The sequence below is a fragment of the Larimichthys crocea genome, chromosome XIII, assembly GCF_000972845.2.
Source record: "Larimichthys crocea isolate SSNF chromosome XIII, L_crocea_2.0, whole genome shotgun sequence".
Taxonomy (NCBI): Eukaryota; Metazoa; Chordata; class Actinopteri; family Sciaenidae; genus Larimichthys; species Larimichthys crocea.
Window position 1 is genome coordinate 43,008,384 of NC_040023.1, and position 21,891 is coordinate 43,030,274.

General features: G+C 41.6%; 1 protein-coding gene across 1 annotated transcript; it reads right to left on the minus strand.

The window, feature by feature from the left end:
• Positions 1–1,107: 1,107 nt before the first annotated feature.
• On the minus strand, positions 1,108–13,409 carry LOC104928445 (prolyl endopeptidase). Its single transcript, XM_010742735.3, has 15 exons — positions 13,163–13,409; positions 10,512–10,586; positions 10,283–10,416; positions 10,072–10,202; positions 9,768–9,977; positions 9,530–9,651; positions 9,033–9,138; positions 7,882–8,073; positions 5,549–5,746; positions 5,355–5,458; positions 4,970–5,106; positions 4,474–4,568; positions 4,248–4,379; positions 1,848–2,004; positions 1,108–1,635 (listed from the first exon to the last, which is right to left on the minus strand). The coding sequence occupies exons 1-15, from the start codon at positions 13,202–13,204 to the stop codon at positions 1,341–1,343; spliced, it is 2,130 nt and encodes a 709-aa protein (XP_010741037.2). The 5' UTR covers positions 13,205–13,409; the 3' UTR covers positions 1,108–1,340.
• Between the last annotated feature and the right edge of the window lie 8,482 nt (positions 13,410–21,891).

Genomic DNA, 21,891 nt, shown 5'->3' on the forward strand with positions numbered 1-21,891 from the left:
AAAAAAAGCATGTAAAATTACACACAAAAAAATGCGTGAAACAGCGAGGCCGCGAAAGGTGAACCGCGATATAGCGAGGGACGACTGTACTTTGTCCCTTTTAGATAATTCTGACTTTCATCTTTCTTATACTAATTACACCGATCACTGCCGTACAAATGTGACTGGTGTCAATTTTCTCATCAACTTTTGAAAAGTAAGTGATTATTTATCTAAACTGCTCAATTGACTTATTTAAAGCAACACTGTGTAACTTTTCTACTGTAAACCAACAGATTTTAAATCATGTTGATGCTACGCCGACTTGTAATCAGGTGTTTGTCATTCTCACGTCTGTTCTTGCACTACGTAACTCTGGGTATGATCATCCACGTCACAGCACAGTCACACTCCCCCAGTTTCACTCATTTTGCTGAAACTGTAATGTGGTTTCTGGTTTTCCCTCTGTTGTCCTCCAGCTGCTCTACTACTGCTGTAAGCTCAGTTTGTTAGCCGGGACTGCCCGAACTGTGAGCTCAAAGCACCGGGCGCAGGGGATTGCTGACAGGGGTGGAGCTGGACAAGTGGGCAATATAACCAAGCTCAGCAACCACTATGTACTTAATGGCAGAAGAGAAGAGACTGAAGAGGACGTTGATGGAGGAAACGAAGGAAAGGAGAGAGTGAGCGAGCGAGCAAGAAGCCGTCGGACATTCACACACATTCATACACTGATGGCATTGGCTGCCATGCAAGGTGCCAACTGCTCATCAGTTTGAGGAGATAACCATTCACACACATTCACACACTGATGGCACAGCCTTCAGGAGCAATTTGGGGTTCAGTATCTTGCCCAAAGACACTTCAACGTGCAGACTGGAGGAGCCGGGAATTGAACCTTCTGAGCCACAGCCGCCTGATGGCTCACTGGAAAGGCTCTAAATATCATTGTATCATATCAACACCTGCGTGTGTGTGTTTGTGTGTGTGTGTGTGTTTGTGTGTGTGTGACTCATGTTAAGATGGCTGCTTTGAAAAAGGTCTGTTAGATCTACTTCGGATAACAATATTTAGATTCTGTGGATTTTATGAAACATTAGATAGAAATAATGATACAATGAGATTTTATTGAAAATACTCCAAAGTCAAAATTTAATTTCAAACTTACTTTTTGTTTTAAAAACAAAGTCAAAAGCTCTCATTTGTGCATTTGATTGGTTAAGGTAAATGACAGGTGAGTGGATGACGGCTAGTTTATTTTTCTAACATGTCTTCTGAAATATAAAAAGAAGAAATCACTGACCCCCTAAAATTCCCTTCATTGTGTATAACCTTTACCTCCTTTCCCTGCCATTATCTCCTCAGTCCTTCCAGCTGAGCCCAAGTGTCTCAGCGATGAAAGAAAAAATGTGCGTGTCTTCCAAGATGGCCTTGGCGGTGGGCTTCCCTGCGCCGTGCCCACTGCGGGTGTCCACCCTGACCATCAGAGGCTGCCTTTGCACAGGGCTGCTGCCCACCCCATGCTGCAAGGCGGCGCAGTACTTCAGGGTGTGGAGAGGCACCACGCGATCGTCGTGATCGGCTGTCAGAAGCAGGATGGCGGGGTAGGGATGGCCAGAGTAAGGTGGGGGAGGCAGATTGTGGAGAGGAGAGTACCTGGAGAGAAGGTAAGAAAGACGAGTTGGAAGGAAAATGTGAGGAGAGAAGAGAGAGCATACAAGGGATTCGTGGACTGTGTCATGCCATTCTGTCACACATCTGCGTGTGTTAGGCCAGCAACAGTCATCACAACTAACATGTTCTCATGCACAGGTATAGTTTAGTGGTCTGTGTGTGTGTGTGTGTGTGTGTGTGTGTGTTACTCATACTTGATGAGCCACTTGAACTGCTCCGGGTCGTCAGAGCAGCCGTAGTCGGTGGTCCAGGCATGGCCGATGGTGAATTTGTGGAACTTCAGCATATCCATCACCCCCACCTCTGCCACAGCGCAGCCAAACAGGTCTGGACGCTGGTTCACGCATGCCGCTGTGTGTGTATTTGAAAAATGTGTGTTACAGATACACATCCCATTTACTTCACACTGTGGGACACAATCACTCCTAAATAGCCACTTACACACCAGGGAAGGCATTAGTTGGGTTTGTGCGATGCCATATGGCAGCCAGCCGCTGGTAAATGATGTGACTAAGCACTGTTTAATGTGATGTTTAATAGCTAAATTAATTGAAGCTAAGCAGCTAACCACTGTTAGATGGATTTGACATTAGCAATTATGACAAATACGACCAATATAAAGAACACAAAGCATCATGATCAATGCAGCTGAGCCGAGCCATGGATCAGTGATTTGATGTGCAGTATTCTCTTTCTACTGTTGGTGGCCTCGACTGAACGGGAAGAGGAGCTGAGTTGTTAAAGTAGAGCAGATGGAGAGGTGAAGCTCCATTACAACATTTCAACTGTAAAAAATGAAGAGCAGGATTGCCCCACCTTCACAATTTCAGCTCCTTAATGTAACAAGTAATGGTCTGTTCATGACACTTCACACAGCTGAACATTTGTTCAAAAGTGATCAATATTCGAACTTTACAGACTGTAACAGACCTTTGGAAGTAGTTCCCCTGTGATCCAGCAGAGGCTGCTCCGCTACCAGCTTGACCTAGTGCATGCCTTACTAACCTAATCCACGTTTACATTTAGTCATTTAGCTGACGCTTTTATCCAAAGCGACTTACAGAGAAAGGAACAATCAAGGTATAGTGTGATAAGAAAGTGTTAGGAATCGAGAACCAGTTCTTGTTGAGAACCGGTTCTGTGTGTTTCAATTCCATGGAATTGTTTGGCAGTTTATCCAATGATTCTCTTATCGATTCCAGCAAGCAAGACTAATTACACCACGTAACTTACGCAAGTTTGGCACGTGCAGTGCAATCAGTAGTAAACAATGGCACCCACTCGGTTCAAAAGCTCCACAGTTTGGCTGCATTTTACCAAAAAAGATGGCAACAGCTCGACTTGCAATCATTGCAAAGTGGAGATAACAGCGTTGGGAGGGAACACGACGAACATGCAGAAACATTTGTGCACACAACATGCAATTTTTTTAAATTAATGTCGTGTTTTTGACACGCTTCGGACTGGAGATGAATCCCAACCTAGCAGCAGCGGCAGCAGCCAGGCTGTGACCACCTCTGCGGTTACTACGGAAGGTAAATAACACACTGCCTACCATGTTAGCGTCATGTGCTTCTTTGTAAAACATGCTATAACAGTTCACATTAAACAAATGCCTTCTGCATTACATTTAGAAGATGACCATGACGAGAGAGAGAGTCTGGCTGGCTCAGAGGCTGGCAGCTGTACTAGTACTTGCTCCAGTTCACTACCTCCTCTAGATGATGCTGATCAAACTGTTTGTTCCTTTTTTTCCCAAATGAGAATCGATAAAGAATCGAATCGTTAAGCAGAATCAATAATGGAATCGGAATCGTAAAAATCTTACCAATTCCCATCCCTAGTTGTTGGTAGTGTTGGAGAGGAGGTCCTCTCTGAAGAGCTGGAGGTCTTCAGGAGGTTTTTAAAGGTAACGAGGGGCGCCCCTGATCTGGTAGAAACTGGTAGGACGTTTCACCAATGGGGAACAACAGACAAGAAGAGTCTGGATTGCCTTGGGCGAACGGGTGGCAGAGCCAGGCGTTGCTTATTGGAGAAACGCAACAGTCATGAGGTAACATATGTCTGTACAAGGGCATCCAAGTAGGTTGGTTCTGCAGAACCAGAGACCACTTTGTAGTCAGCATTAGCGCTTTGAATTTAATGCGGGCTGCAACAGGTAATGAGTGGAGTTTGATGAGCAGCGGGGTGTCATGTGACCTTTTGGGTTGGTCGTAGACCAGGTGAACTGCCGGGTTCTGGATCATCTGAAGAGGTTTCACTTTGGAGGCTGGGAGGCCCGTCAGAAGTACATTACAGTTGTCGAGTCTTTAAAATGACCACAGCTTGTGTCAGGAGTTGAGTAGCATGTTGAGTTAGGTAAGGTCTGATTTTTCTAATGTTGTGAAACGCAAAGCGGCATGACCGGGCAACTGAGTCGCCTCAGAGATGATTAGTAAAGGTTAGTCAGTCATCAATCTTAACCCCTAAGTTTCTCACCCTGGTGAGGGCGAGGCATAGGGAGTCAGTTTAGATGTTGATGTCATGGTGTATAGTAGGTTTGGCTGGGAGGAGCAGCAGTGCAGTTTTAACTGACAGCCCTCCTGTGTACTTACCCACGAGCAGCCCTCCGTTAGAGGCTCCGTTGATAGCAATGCGGCTGGCTGTGGTGTACTTCTCCTGGATCAGATACTCTGCTGCACACTGGAAGTCATCAAAGCAATTCTGCTTGTTCCCCAACGTACCGGCTAGAAAATGCACGACGCAGCAGAATTAGAATAACATTCTGTTTACTGTTTGCTAACGTATGCCGACGCACTCTCAGTACAGTCATATCTGTACCTTTGTGCCAGGTGAGGCCGTACTCTCCGCCCCCTCTGATGTTGGCCACTGCCAGGATCCCTCCAAGGTGTCGAACATAGAGCAGGTAAGCAACACTGACCACAGACAAGACAGACAGCAGGAAATAAAGCCATTGCAAACAAAGTTATGGGGCATCATGGGTGATGTGAACATACACTTTTTAGGATGTGAAATGTTGTATAAGCTGCATTTGTAGGATACAAACCACACTGCTGTTTAAGTAGCTTTTCAGCTACTGATGTACCGCGATGGGCATGTGATGTCTAGTTTATATCATTTGTTTTATTATGAGCTGAGTTTGATCAGTTCCACGTGTAGCACTGTGCCATTTGCTGTAGATAAACCACCCTCTGCTTTATGTCTGCCTCCTACTACAGTCACTCTGTTCAGGCCTCACACACGCACACACACAAACACACATTCAGGCATTTTGGGTTGATTGAGATGAGATTTCAAGCAGAGCGGTTGTACTTACTTGTAGTACGGTTGTATGGAAGCCTCAAAGCCTCCGTAACCATAAAGGAAGACAGGATGAGTCCCATCCTTCTTCAGGCCCTTGGCATGAACTAAGAACATGGGGATCTTGGTTCCGTCTTTACTGGGATAAAAAACCTGGAAATGTTTGAGAACAGCTGTGTTTGTCGTTCTTTCCTGTGTTATTAAAGAGCACGACTTTCACATAGATGATAAAAAATGAGCTGTTCACACGGACCATTTACCACTTCCTCATAGTGAATAAGATTCTGGGAAATCTGCATCATGATCCAGCAGATGCGGAGAAAGACGGAGGGGAAGTTTGAGCATGGAGACAGACTGTTACAGAAACAGAAGAGATAAGGGAAGCAGGTAAAACAGATTACCTGGCTGGTCTGGTAGTCCTCTTGCTTGATGCCTTTTACCTCCACCTCTCTGAACACTCTGGGCTCTGGGTTCGACTCGCTCAGATCACAGTGGTAAATGACACCTGTGCACCACAAAAAGGTCACAGGTCAGAGGTTCCTGTGTGTTTAAAGTATTGCACAGGGGATATTTTCAATTCAGTTCAGTTTATTACCTGGCGTAGTGAAGGAGGTGAACTTGTAGAAGAAGTCAGAGTGTTTCTTCTTACAGCTCACTCCACCCACTGTGCCCACGTCCAGCGGCAAGTCTCTGACCAGCTTGCCTGTGGACAACTCATATACCTGCAGGATGTCCTTCACATCATGAAGGTAGTTGACCAGCAGGTGGTGCTGGTTCACACAGGAGACAAAGCCTGCAGACGGATAGAAAAAGGAAGCGACAGAAAGTGAACATGACGGCGTGTAGCTGGTGTTATGAAAAAACAGAGTACCCAAGGGAAACAGTATTCTTGTTGTCTGACTTCCTGTTTCTTGTTATTATCAGAGTCACTTTTTCTCTGCTAATTCTGCCAATTTATCTAATAATTATAATAATAATCATCTTAAGTCATCTCCTGATCCTGAGATAAAACAAACAGAAGTGTAAAACATGTTCACAGATCACACAGTGATCAGTGCAGCTGCAGAGGCTGCCTTCTCTGGGTTTGCCAGTTTGTTAAAGTTCCATATATGGCATTTAGCCTTTGAGTGTCATCAGTGAGAAACAATGAGGAAGGACAAAAGTCTTCTACGCAACAGTCTGCGGGTCCACAACCACACCACACCACACCACCGTCACCGTGACTACAGTTTAAATGGTGTGAAGAATATTATTAACCGTACAGTCAATGTAACAGCTGCATGAATATCCCAATGTGTGACGTAACCATCAGTTCCTTACTATGCATATAATGACTGTTTGACACCATGGCAACAGGTGTACATTACTGCTACACTCAGAGAGGACGTGCACACTGTACAAAAGTGAAATCAGAGAAAACTAATGATCATTAACCAACAAAGCAGTATAACTGATACCATCACCTATTAAGAGTTTTATGATGTTCATATCTATCTACCAGTCTCCACAGACACACTTAATGGATGCCCACAGCAGGAGTTATAATGGTTGGCAAATGACATCTACATTACAGTGCTCTATAAACCTCATTAAATGTTTATATACTGCTTATACATGCTAAACAGGGGGCCCAATACTAAATGCCCCTCAGATATAAATGTGTGCATATATGTATGTATGTACTATATGGTCTATGTTGTGTGTATTGTCTAACTGACTAAAGAGAACCTTCTAAGTTCTTGATCAGCTAGTTAATTCTAGTTTTGCACACATCTCAGCAGTCCGTGGTGTGCGTATGTGTCTGTGTGTGTGTGTACAGTTACCATCATTTAAATGACTCACAGCAAAAAAAAAAAAAAGATTAGGCAAAGTGCTTATGAGTTTCACTTTTTGAACAGAGTTCCCTCTTACGAAGACCACAGACAGAACTTCCCAGTTGTGGTTGGGTTGTCATCGAAACATTAGGACAGATATTCAGTGACGAAGTGTTGTGCAAGATCCGAAGGGGTGAATTGTGGAACTTTGACTCCACGCACTAAAGCTTGGTGGAGTTTTCACAGTCTAACCCACAGCTGTCTATTCAAAAAGTAATGGAAAACTTCATTTATTTCAGTAATTCTATTCAAAAAGTGAAACTCATATAGATTCATTACACATAAAAATATTTCAAGTGTTCATTTCTTTTCATTTTGATGATTATGGCTTACAGCTAATGAAAAAAAACTAAATTCAGTACCTGTGGCACTGCTGAGGTGTTATGGAAGCCCAAATTGCTTTGATAGTGGCCTTCAGCTCGTCTGCACCACGGTGTGTGTGCGTGGTGGCTCTTGATGCACTGACTCCAGCCTCAGTCTACTCTTTGTGAATCTCCCCTAAATTCTTGAATGGCCGTTGCTTCATGATCCTCTCAAGGCTGCTGTTGTTCCTGTTGCTTTGGCATCTTTTTCTACCACACTTTTTCCTTCCACTTAACTTTCTATGAATATACTTGAATACAGCACTCTGTGAGCAACCAGCTTCTTTAGCAATGATCCTTTGTGGCTTATAAAGCCTCCTCGTGGACAACTGTCAAGTCAGCAGCAACCCAACTTAAAGGCTTGGGAAACCTTTGCAGGTGTTTTGGGTTATTTAGATGATTTGAGTGCGACATTGTGAGTCTAATATTGAACTTTTTCACAATATTCTAATTTTCTAAAGATACTGAATTTTTTTTTCCATTAGCTGTAAGCATAATCATCAAAATTAAAAGAAATAAACACTTAAAATATTTCACTCTGTGTGTAATAAGTCTATATAATATATGAGTTTCACTTTTTGAATTGAATTATCAAAAATACTTTGCCACGATATTCTAATTTTTGAGCTGCACCTGTATAGGTGACTTTTTCTTCTGCTGTAGATTCTATTAAAACATCCATTCACTCTCACCCAGGACATCCTTGTCGTGCTGTGGAATGAGGGTTGTCCAGTGCTGCCTGTCTGGTTTTTTCATGTCTATGTTGATGAGACAGTATCGAGGAGCGTCCAAGTTGGAGCGGAACGTGAACACACTTCCTTCATTAGTGACATAGGAGTACTGGGCGTCAAAGTTGTCCACAAGTTTGACCCATGGCAGCAGTCCTGGATTAGAAGACGAATAAAATGACATCAGACTCAATAATAAAAGTTGCATTCATCTCTATCATTGACTATTGAGAGTTGCAATGAATGAAATCTGTGGTACAGGAAAGAACAACCCCACCCCAAGATTTAAGTGTGGCAATGTTTTAGAGGGACACCACACCACTGTTCCATAGTTCCTGTTTACGCCCCCACGCTGATGCAAAAATACATTTTTCTCAGCTGCACATTACTCCAGTGATCAAACAAGTCCATGGGATTGATGTGATTTGACGTTTTTAGTGACATGCAAATTAGACTCATTTAAAATATGCTTCTATCATGATGTTCTAATGGCTCTCTTTTCCACAATGATGATGATCATATTTAATTCATTAACCTTTTTTATTAAACAATTAATAAACAATAAATCTTCTCAATAATTGCAAAAATAATTGGATTAAACAATTAAAATAATAATTGGTAGGTGCCGCCCTCTGTGATACAAAAAGGAAATAAATATAGACAGTGACTCAAACCTGACAGGAAATGTTCTTCTCTTGTGTCACTGATAATTAAAAGAGTAAGAATGCTACAGAAAAATAATGGCTGACTGTTTTATCAAGTAATTATTATTTGATTTAATTATCAGCAGATTAGTGAAAATAAACATGAATCTTTCTTTAAAAGAAAGAGATTTCCATCACTGATGCATGATGTATGTATAGTTTTTCTATAGAGACATGAATACATTTTGCACACACCCATGCATCCAAGCCATCAACCAACAATTTGGATTTAGGGATTCTTTCTGTCAGTGAAATCAGTAAAACATAGTGTGCAGCTTGTTTTATGTCACTTTAACATAATTCAAGATTCACCAATATGCCAGAGCCAACCTGAGCATTAATTCTGTATGTATCTATCAAGAAAATAGATTAACTGTTGTGTTTATGGAACGATTCGATACAATTACAGACCTGTGATGCCGTCAGAGAGCTGCTGAAGGTCACAGTACCACAGCTGGTTAACTGGCTCACAGCCTTCAGTGATGGACAGAACGGCGTATCTGCCGTCATCGGATATCTGTAAATAAGAAAGGAAGGAATGAAAGGAGGCAAGGAAGGGAGCAAAGTGTGTCAGGTGTGTAATGAGTGTGTGCACCCATCCTAACCAACCAGCTAGGTCACCGATCCTTCAAAATATTCTTCAATAATATGAGATGAGTGACGGGTAAATGTTATGTTGACGACTCAAGCGTAACAAGAAGGAACACTCATTAGTGCTTCTTATTGGACAAAGTTTATGTAGTTTGCATTTCACAGCTTCATATTTTCTTCCAGCTGTGGGTGTCACACCAGAATGTGAGTTTTTGTTGATGTGCAGTTCTGTAATAAAAGTTTAAATGAAGCTCTGATGAAGTTTGAAATGACCTTGATTACAAATGGGTGATTAGAAGAAGTGATTCAAGACTCACGGTTACTGAACTGTGCCACTTAGGATGTTCAGGGAACTCTGCCACCAGAATATCTTCTGACTGTTTGGTGCCGATGACGTGATAGTAGAGCTTCTGATTGATGTTGCAGGTGGTCTCTGTGCCTTTAGTGAAATACAGAGGGGTTAAGAGTTATTTAGGAATATGTCTGCAATGGTCTTAAAGGTGTTGTTTCATTGATGAAGTGTGTGTTTGTGTGTGTGTGGTGTCTCTTCCTAACCATCAGTTTTGCCTTCCTGGCGTGGGTAGCAGTTGTAAAAGACACCCTTAGCATCGTGAGTCCAGGCCAAGCAGCTAAATTTAACCCTCTCCAGTACATCAGACAGCGGGGTGAGGTCATCGGCTTTCATGAAATGCACTGTCACCCAGTCAGAACCACTGCTGCTCAGACCATATGCAAAATATTCACACTCCTCTGACAGACGGCCCACTGGAAGGAGAGGGGGACAGAGAAAAGAAGAAGGGATTCAGCTCTGTGAGTCTTAATGTGCAATGTGCAGTAAGTGCTCTGCAGTTTGTCTCACTCTTCAGTGCCACAGTGCCATCTTCAGAGAGTTTATTGGGGTCAAAGAATGTGGTGGCAGGTCCATCCAGGGAGTCCTGAACATACAGCACATCCTGGTTCTGGAGACCTTTGTTATGAAAGTAGAAATATCTGGAAATAAAAACAGATTTGATAATGAGCATAGTTTTTTTTTAGTTAGGCTAGGTTAGGACTGACGCTGGGGACAGTACCTCTTCCCTCTTTTGTAAGGGCAGCTGTATTTGGGGTAGTCGTAGAGCTCAGTGAGACGCTGGTGAAATTGAGGCCGGACAGCACACTGCTCCAGGTACGGCATGGTCAGTTTGTTCTGCTCTTCAACAAAGGCCTGAGATACAGGAGCAGAGAGAGGAGGGATAAAATTTTGATAGTTTGGGGCAAAGAAAGAAATTCAGATTTCTGCAAGAGAAGTTTAACACATACCACCATTTCTGCACTGTCAGAGTCTTCCAGCCATGCGAAGGGATCACAGATCTTACTTCCGTGGTAGTCGTCCACCTGATTCAAAGATACACGAGTCAAACAGGAACAAACAGAAACAACCATGGAAACAAACAGTCTTCTTGATTTTCTTGACAGAGAGGATTCTTTTGTGCAAGAGTTTCATGCAAGGACAATTTTCTGTGGAACTGAAGAGCCTGTTTACAAACATGCCAATAATATTTCATGTGTAGCTTGTCAGCGCTGTGATTAATTAATGGTGCATGTAGCCTGCACACGCCACATTGCAGTTGGCTTGTGATGAAGAAGTGAATGCAGCAAGGATCGACAATATTGGGGAAAGAAAAACCAAAAAAAGGATGTTTTTTGTGATATATACAGGTACTTCAAACATATGCTGCTTTTAACATCTGTACTCAAATTCTTCACTTCAGTCATCAAACCACCTCTTTTCTGGGCCATCTAACACAATCCTGTCCCCGACAAGTGATGGACCAATCAGATCTGCATGCAGTAGCATCAGAAGAAAACATTTGCATATGCACCCATTCAACTTTCCTCCTCCTGGTTCCAAAGAAGTCAGTGGGCCTTTTGCCCAATCCTAAACAAACACATTCAAACGGTCAAATTGCAAAACATCTGCAGGCGGAGCCTGCCAGCCTGTGGATGGATACGCACCACCTACCCCGTCATGTTTCACTTAAGATGAATCAAGTCGACACATCATCTGACATCATGCAGTAAACGTACAGCAACATCTATGTCCAACACAGTGGTCATAGGCTGTGTCATTTAAGTGTTTCTTTCATTCTTTGTCTGTACTTCAATATATTATAAACCCAACCCATATGCTACATCATGAAACCATCACCTGTACCATAAATATAAGATAATATTAGGTATAGATATTAGTGAAAACTTATGGAATAAGGTTTACTGAGTTTGCAATGGTGAGTGTAATTAGTCTGAATTGTGTCAGTGCATCCTCTGAGAAGTGACGCATGCATATCTGTTGTGTTGTCTGTGAGTCTGGTTGGTGTTCGTGAGGGTCTGTTTTCCTGTTTCCTCTGACATCTTTACATCATTTTGAGACATTTCCGTTTGCAGCATTACATCAATTTGTCACGTCTGTAACTTCTGCAAGGGTCATGTTGTACTCTGAAAGCTCACTCAGTAAAATGATAATACTGCTATGTCAGTTACAAAAAGGGCAGAGGCAAATATTAGCTGGCTGGTGTCCATTCTTTGTGTTTCTCTTCTTGCTGGTCTCCCTCAGTCATAGTGTCTTGGCAGCATTTGGACCATGAAGGTCTGATTCACACAGTCTCCTCTGAACAGTTGGTGTTCACGTGTCTGATATTTAAACTCTGTGAAGCATTTCTGTGTGCTCTGACCTGTGCTCTTGTTAATTGTTGATTTCTGAGGCTGCTAAGTGGTGAATGCCCTTTTCTGAACCATCCTTGTGAGAGCCAAGAGAGTAATGATGGACTCTTGTTTGTCTTTACTTAGTTGGGCAGTTCTTGTCATCATATGAATTACTGCACAGTAGCTGAGAGAGCTTTATACTGTATGCCGACACTACCTCCGAACAACACGACAGATGATCTCAAACACATTAACATATTTCATAATAACTTTAACAAGATACACCTGCTAATTAAAATCATTCCAGGCGCTCATGAAGCTGATTCAAAGAACGCTGAGAGCGAGCAAGCTGTCAAAGTAAAATGTTACTGTAAAAATCTGAAATATGATACATGTTTCTTTGTTTACACTCTGTTTAACACAGATTGTGTTACTTCATCTCCAGTGTAGAAAGTGACAACATAGAAAGAAAGTATTGAAGTCTCAGAACAGTTCTTTTCCTTCATGTGAACAGCACCAGTTAGATCTGGTTAGGTCAAACTATGGAATATTAAATCACCTATTTCAGCCTTTTATGAACCTCCTTTAAAATACAAACATGTTCAATTATCAGTGTCAGCATTAGAAGCAGGTAACTGTCTGTATCTGCTGACAGGTTATAGATGAATCAAGAAAATAATCCGAAGATTAATCAGAAAATCAGAAAAGTCAGTTAGGTGCATCCATACAAGTAAACAAATGAATGAATTAATGTGTGTGTTTGAGTGTGTGTGTGTGTGTGTGTGTGTGTGTGTGTGTGTGTGTGTGTGTGTGTGTGTGTGAGGGGGTCTGGGCTTAGGAAACAGTGACTCAGCATGAAGTGCCTGGTTCCAGTCCAAACATGAAAACTGCATTATCACTGGTCACGAGGATTCTCATGTTAACCTCATGACGCATGTTTCGCATGTTGTGTGTGTGTGTGTGTGTGTGTGTGTGTGTGTGTGTGTGTGTGTGTGTGTGTGTGTGTGTGTGTGTGCTAACGTCACTTCTTCGAACACACACAAAGAAGTTCCCCTCAGCTGCTTTCAAACTTTTCTTTTTTGTTTCTTCGCCATTTGCTTTCTTTACCGGCCCCCACCCAGAACAGCACAGCACGGCCCGGCACGGCCCGGCCCGGCCCAGCTCGTCTTTCTCTTCCTGTTCTGGCTTGTCGTGGCTTTGAATGAGAGCATGTCAGCGAACGACAGACGGACAGAGAGAGAAAGACTCGGCGGGACTGTCTCACTGACCTTGGTCTCATCTCTGGTCGCAGCTGGGTACGTAAACGCCATGGCGGGCTCTCCTAACGGGCTTCCGGCTCGGAGTCGTCGTTACTTTTTTTTTTTTGTTCTTTTTTATTGTTATGAATGCAGCGCGCGACCGAATCAATGGAGTGTGTAGTGAAAGTGAAAGTATCTCTCCCTCTCACACACACACACACACACACACGGCTGCACCCAGCGCCTGTGCTGGCTGTTGACAGGAAATGATGTGTCATCCAGGGCGCTAGCACCAAGTTCTTCTTTTCATTTACATCTACATAAAAAAAAAAACAAGAAGTAATAGATGTGAGTTTGGAAATCTAAAATCTGTCCAAAAGATCTACATCAAATAAAATACAGAATGCAGCTGTGTGCCACCATACACATGAACCACCATGAGCCTTGAACCTGAAGGTAAAATAGTTTAATAAAAGCAGCACAGCTCCCAGAGAAGACACACTGGATCTGATCCTCATCACAGAAAATGTTCAACTCTGCACCAAACCAATTTTACATTTACATTTAGTCATTTAGCTGACTCTTTTATCCAGAACGACTTACAGAGAAAGGAACAATCACGGTACAGTGCGATAAGAAAGTGTTAGTGCAGCAGTAAGTGCTGGGACAATTCTTAAAGGGGTAGATCTATCATGTCCAGTTGTTGGTAGTGTTGGAGAGGAGGTCCTCTCTGAAGAGCTGGTCTTCAGGAGGTTTTTAAAGGTAGAGAGGGATGCCCCAGATCTGGTAGGAACTGGTAGGACGTTCCACCAACGGGGAACAACCAACGAAAAAAGTTTGGATTGCCTTGAACGAACAGGTGACAGAGCCAGGCGTTGTTCATTGGAGGAGGTAACATATGTCTGTATGACGTTGAATAACCAGACACTAGTCAGCATTAGTTAATGCGGGCTGCTACAGGTAGCCAGTGGAGCTCAATGAGCAGCGAGGTAACATGTGACCTTTTGGGTTGGTCGTAGACCAGGTGAACCGCCGGGTTCTGGATCATCTGAAGAGGTTTCACTGTGCAGGCTGGGAGGCCCGTCAGGAGGACGGTACAGTATTCTAGTCTGGAGATGAACACAGACTAGTGTCAGGAGTTGAGTAGCATTTTCGAGTTACAGTATGTAAGGCCTGATTTTTCTGATGATTGTTTCTGAATTCATTAATAAATCGTTTCACTTATAAAATGTAAAAGAAATGTTAGGAAGAATGAACATCATACATTTCTTATACATTTCTGTCCTGTCCTATCAGTCACAAACCCAAAGATGGAGAAAAGCAGTGAATGCCTGAAAATGTCGACATTTCATTTATATTATGTGTCAATTATTAACATTTGTGATGACTTCCAGTCGACTGATTAACCAACTAATGACTTTTGTAGATTTCTTATAGCTCCAAAGTAAACACAGCAGCACAGTGTCCACATTTCTATTCAATTTTAACCCATAAATGAATTCATCTGAAATGAACAAATAATTAAAGCCATATTATCGTCTTCTTTGTTTCTTTCTTCCTGGAATGTATTATGAAATATAAAATTGTGACCTTGCATGTGTGTCAACATATTTATTATATAACCACAAGTCTAATGTGTTTGTACAAAGAAAGATGTTTGCATCTGGAAGCATTTCCGTGTTATTAAATCAAAGCTTTGCTGCACCTTAATGTTACACCACAGAAAATAAGTCTGAATTTCAGTGAAACATTCTGTAGTTAGATAGTTTCACTTTCTCACAATATGTTCCATAAACACGCGTCATTCCGTCACTTTGACTGGATCTATTTGTTTTGTTCAAAATTAAGCTGTACCAGGCCCGAAGGTAAAACATGTTGAGACAGCGTGAATGGTGGATTAACACGCCACGAGCAGAAGGGACAGGAACTGAAACAGAGCGAGAGAGGGAAAGAACAAAAACAGAGTTTCAGACATGTAATCTGTCTAATCCACTGGGCTGTGAAAACGACTGGGGAGGAAAGGGGGAGGAAAGGAGGGGAAAGATGGTGGACAGGGAGTTAGAAAGAGGGCTAATTTCTAACTAATTTAGCTAAGATGATTAAGTGAGACTTGCTTGATGAGAAAATAAGCTGTCAGAAGGCCTCTGACCTTGTTTCAGTGTATTTACCTCTCTGTCTCAGTGATATTACACACCAGTTACACTAAGAACACAAATTCTGGAGTTTATGTGCAATATTGTAGTAAATATTAAAACATATGATTTCTACTTCTTTAATGCTCTTTTTATTGGGTTTTCATTTTTATAAACACAAACTTTAGAAAAACAAACAAAACACAAAACAAAAAAGTCCCAAAACAAAAGATAAACAGGTAAATAAAAAGAAGATGGGAGACAGGTAAACCAAGACCACATACATGGAATAAATGAAACAGTCCTCATCTTCCAGGGACAGATGATTTAAGTTATGACTTCTGTAAAAAGGAATGCAATGGTTCCTCCAAAACTTGTCCGTCTGTGATTAAGGTCACGAGTCAGCTTCTCGAGAAGAATAAGAGCAGAAATCTGTGATATCCACATGTCGACTATAGGGACCTGGGGAGTTGACCACTGCAGCAAGATACATTTTAGCCAAAAACAAAAGATTTATCAACAGAGATTTGGTGTCTGTGTCCGAGAAATTGAAAAAAAAAAACAATCCACAAAGTCTGGATGCGGTCACATGACCAAAACAAGTGGATACATGTATCTTTGTGTATATTACATTTAAAACAAAGGTTGGAGGTGTTAGGGAACAGTCTCTGGAGGCGAACAGGTGTGTAATAAGTTTGGTGAAAAAATGTAAAGTTCTGTTCATGTATAGAGATTGAAGTACATTTAGGGAAAACCCCACTGCAGATTTTATCCCAGTCCACAGGGTTAAACGTCACCTCCAGATTGCTCTCCCACAACAGCTTCAGAGAGTCATAGCCTGAAGAATCAGAGTAAATTAGTGAAGTATAAATCTTGGAAATCAGTCCTTTGGGAGATTTGGGCAGAAGTATAATGTTTTCCAGCTCTGACAGTCTCATGCGGATCCCGCCTGTCCTCAAGAGAGACCCTATAAAGTGACCAATTTGGAGATACTTCTGTGTGGGGAATATTAAATACAGCCCTGAATTGCTCAAATGACTTAACAGAGTCAGAGACCAACAGGTCTGTAAAGTTTGACAGGCCCTTAGATGTCCACTCCTTCAAACCAATACTCCTAATCTGTGCTGGTAAATCTGGATTCAGAGCCAGAGGAGAATGGAGAGAGATGACAGGGTTCTACTCTACTTCTTCAATTTCTATTTCTTCTTCTACTTTATTTACAAAAAAGAAAGCCAATAAGCAGTCATAAAAAACAAGATAATGATAGAGCTCTGATGTCTGATAATACAGTTTAATATGGTGACAGTTCAAAAGTATATTTAATATATTCACATCTAATCCACTTTATAAATTATAATCAAATATAAATTATAATAACTTATTTATGATTTTTTTTTTTAAAAGACAACTTACTGCTATATTTTTGTTTTTCTTTGATAGATCTAACTAAACATGTAAAGACATCTGCACGGTATCAGTTATCTTCTGAAATGCAGACACAGTAATGAGAAATAGTACACTTGTATAATGAGAAAAGGGACATTTAAGTAGCCCACTTAACCAGGTGATGAATTATAGCTTTGGTCATTACCTAACAACTGTATGGCAACAAGTGCCGTAATTGGCAGTAAAGTCCTTGGAGGATCCCTAATCTTTGGGATGAAAGTGGACCAGGCCAAGCCAAAGGCAGATGGACTGTTATGGAAGCAGATATTTGGGGCCCCAGACAGCCTGAGCCATCGCTGAGCCTTGCAGCGGCACGACTTGGCTTTGGCCCGGCCTGCATGGCGTGCTGTGCAGATGGGCTAATTGGCTGGAGAGACCCAGGTAGTTTGCCAATCTGTGAAGACAGAAAGATTAGATTAGCCATGTAAGATTACAGTAGAGCAGAGTCAGACGGTGTCATCTGACTGTGATGCAGCTCCAGACTCACCCACTGAGAGAGGGGGACAGTGGAGAGGGTGGGGGAGGCAGCGCCTGAGCTGATGATGTTGTGAAAGGAGAAGAAGGATGATAATGATAAAAGACAAGACAAAATGATAGAAAGACGTGCAAAGAAAATGCATAAGGGGAAGAAGAAGTCATGTGAAGAAGTGTTATTCTGTGGTCGAAACATCTTGAAATACAGTAGCAGAACCACAAATATACACATTTACTTACTGGAAATTGCAGAAGTCAAACATATGTGTTTATATAAAATAATAATATAACAAATATCTGCATAAACACATACACACACAAGTGAACAACAGTATTCACCCCCAGCCACAATCCTCAACAGATGGTGCAGAGTGTAGCCTCTGAAACAGATAATCCGTTATTGTTCTGAATATTTTGATTATCGTCCCTGGTTGTCATTTCAAAATCATACACAAATGACCACCTAACCTTAGCTTGATCCTTGGCTTACCACTGTGCTTGAGCTAATATCTTTGGGCTCAGGTCCCAAAGCTGTATTGTTATTCCATAAGCTTCTCATTTTAGAAATTGACAATGTACAGATTTGTTTTATTTAGAGAGCATAACAAGAGGCTCGGGGGAGATTTTAAGAAGGGTGTTTACAACTGCCGGCTGCTGCTTTTCAAGTTGGGCATAATCCACATTTGCACAGAATGCTGATATTTCTATCACATTTACAAACTGTGAAATGTATTATCCTTCACATCAAGTGGTGCAGTTTTTCATCTCTTAATTCTGATCAAATGTTACTCTTTATGGAGAAAGATAATAAAAATATTGATAATAAAATATTTCTTACAGTAATATCAGCGCCTCTTAATGAAATCCTAACAATGATATATAATAATATATAATATTAAAAAACATAAATATTTCTTTGATAAACAACAAATGTTGTCTTTGCATGTCCTCATGCCCGGCCCTCTTTATTTTAATTAAACTCATCAGCAGTGCGGACCAACTTGTAATAATCGATAAAGACCACGGTGGTAGCTGTGGCCTGATGCCAAGTATTGATCTGTGGTTAATGTTTTTGTTCTGCTGTACGCATGACGCCCCAGGGACAATAAAAGACCAGTGAGACTAAGACAATTAGACGGGTTGATTGTTATCCAAAAGACGAGGAGAAGAAGAAGATTAAATGAGGAGATTTAGGTCAAAGTGGTGATGTCCAGAGGAAGGAAGGAGGAGGGGCAAAAAAGACGGTAGGGGGAGGAGGTGGAGGAGGAAGGATTGGGGTCAGGGAAATTGCTGTAGCCTGGGAGGTTGCCTCTGACTGGGGAAGAGAGTGATGGGGGATGGAGGAAGGGCGAGCCTGATGCTTGGCAGGACTACTCTGGGTTGACGGAGGGAGGTGGTGTGTCACCTGCTGTACTTCACCTGATTTCCACAGCAGGCATGCCTGTCTAGGGATTTTCCTTAACTGTCTAGACATCTGAATCAGCACTGGCTGATCTGATGTTTTTCTTTTCTCTCTCACTCTCGTGCTGACCCCCCTCCTTTTCTTGGAAAGCCTAATTAGCAGACATTTTTATTGATCTGTTGGATTTGGAGCTGAAATCCCCCTCTCTGTCTGCCAGACAGATCTCGACTAAAGTCCCTCTCTTTGGCTGGTGGTCTGTGAGATTGTGGAGGGGGGCTGTGGTGGATGTGCCCACCTGTTGACCACAAGCCAAACGCATTCAGACTTTGCTCCACCCTTACATCACCCCTTTCTTATCCCTTTTCTCCACATCACACATCTTCTTAGTCTTCTATAGCACCCTCTAATGCCCTTCTCACTCTACTATTGGTGGAGCTCATATGATTTGGGCTTTCTAGACATGAATTACATGTGTTGTAGGTGATGGCTTGAGTTAGCAATAATTAGGGTTTAAGGATATAAGAGTCTCATTAGTTCAGGGATTGAGATAAACACCCTCTAATAACTGACAATTGAGTGGCATGGAAAGATTATGGAGGCATTATAAATGACAAATGAGCCACCATCCACCGGCTAATGGACCAGAATCTGTTAACTGACCGCATTTCTAGGTTGTTGTACCTTCCTACGAGTGAATTCAATTTTCGCTTCACTTACAAAGGAAAACGTACTGCGTAGTCTGCTACACTGATCTAACCATTTTGGCTTCTAGCAGTTTGCAGTTGATCCCCCCTCCAAACCTCTCACATGGCTACATAGCTAAATTAAAAAATGAAAACTGAGAAGAGTCCAAAAAATGAATGCTGGTGTGTCACAGAAATGATTTTCCTTGTTGCATACACTATTAATAGTTCCATATGTAAGATACTGAGGTATTTCACATATTAATTTATATTTTAATCACTTTTTATTGCTAATTGGTATAACACAGGACTTTCTCAGTTGTCAGCCTGTGGACTGAAAGGACTCGGGACTCCAACACCAAGCCTAAAGTCAAAGCTAACATTACTACAAAGCGTGGTCAAGAAACTCTAATGAACACATAGGTATGCATATTATATTACATTTATGCCATATTCTGTAAATAGAGCTCCCGCAATCTGACACACTGGACCTTAATGGAGCATTTTGAATGCATCTTTTACACTTTTTATTGTTACTTTCATTTGAGTGACTGAGTGCTCCCTCCACCACTGCTGCATGCTACAATTGTCTGCTCAGCTTAAAGCTCAAGTTTGAAAGTCCATAAACTAAAAGCAGGTTGTCTCATGCTGGTAGGATTATGTGATCCATCTCATGTTTGTTTTAGAAATCAAATATTCAAAGTCACAGGTTAAACAGGATTGTGAAATGTCTCAGTGTGCCAAATGTGATGAATCAGAGAATCATTACTGTAGGCCAGAGGCAATGTCACGGCTGCTGGCAGCATGCACGTACTGTGCACTGTGCGTGACTCAAGACTTAGTATTGAGGAACATGACAAGACATTATTTGAATTTAGAGCTATGCTATAAAAAACAATATAACTCAATTATGTAAAGAAGTGTAAACATTCTCATGTCTAAACTGAGAGAATCAGAGCAGGCGTTTACAGATACATCTCACATTCATGCTTTGATTAAGCTTTTTTTAAGTGCAAATGTCTCTCGGTGTGCAAAAGGAAGCGTTAAATGTTTTTTCATGTTCGCTGAAAAAGAAGAAGCAGAAAGAATCGTCAGTGACGGCGAGATGCCAGTACTGAGAAAAAAACGAGTGGTAATTATTTGTGGCAATGACACTGACCGGACACTGAGCTCACATAAGGAAACGATCAAACTTCATTAAATTCACTTTTGTTAAAAGCTTTTTAAATTAAGGAGCGATGTTGCTCATTGCTTCATGGGGGTCATAAAAAGACACAAGACTAAATTTAGTGCATCGTGGATTGCATTCAATCACCAAAGCTGAGTGAGAAAATAAAAAATAATGAAGTTTACTTCTCTTTTAGCAACCCAGAGGGCAATCTAAGTGTATGTGGTTAACTAAATAGGTAGCACATCTCTTCAAAATACCATGCCCTGTTCTTAGATTAAATTAGAAGTGTTGAAAAGTCCCCTATACCAACCCTGATATGGTTCAAAGTTTTTCTGATGATGATGCAGATAAAGATTGTTTGTTAAGGCCTCTGGCTCGTCTGCCTCTTTCCTTCCTCTTCTGTGATGGTATGCGACCAAGAAGAGGTGTGAAAATGAGATGTGTTATTTTGGTCTGTCACAGTCAGCCTCCGAGAAACTGGCTTATTGCTACAGATGCTGGTGAGAAAGTGTGAGCTCTCACTTTGTGTTAACCTTATAAGGACAAGCAGACGTGCAAAAAGCTGAAAAGGTATCAGATTTCTAAAAGATCATTTGAAGACATGCCATGCTCTACACTTCAATCTGTTCAGTCTTTTGGCTGCAGTTAACAACTGTATATATAGACTTCTACTGTGGCCTGTGTGTGCGTAATGCACATTGACAGTATATGGATTATAGTGTCATTGTAATTTGCAATACAGTCACAGCTAAGGCATGCTCTGAATAAGGTACCAACATCATTGCTACAGCTCGTTAGCAGTGCAACATGTCTGCAGCTGTAATGATGTATTGGTTATCAGCTAATAATAGACACGTCTGAGAACAAACATTAATTTTATATTTGTACCTTGCATCTGTTGTGGAGAAATTGCTGAAGTCAAAGGTCAATGGTGAGGTCAGGAGGGAAGAAAGTGTTCAGGAGCCTCTGATGTCTTATGCTGTATTATTTATTGACGCTTGGCCAAGGAGAACTAGAGACACTCTCAAAGTACACCTGAAGTGCTTGAGTCGGTCTCACATTCTGACGAACTCGTGATGGTGGATATACTTTAAACCCAAAGATCACACCCCAAATACTATACGCCCCAGAATTAGCCAAAGAGAATGTCTTTACTCTTGGAGGTGTTATTGTCAACATATTCTAGTCTGGGGACACAGATGTCCGCTTACGCAGATTGGAACGGCAACAACAAGCTATCTATTATGACTAGGAAGGCAGCAACAGGTCTCTTCGACCCTGGCCACCACAGTGAGATATGGTGGCACCTAGTCATAAGACAAACAGTTAATACTGCCGTGGATCACAAGGCTCACACGTGGCCTCGTGTAACCCTAAAAGAGAAAATTCCATAACAGCATCCCTTCATCAGCAGACCACAGAGTCAATATTGTTGCAATCAGTTTATGAAA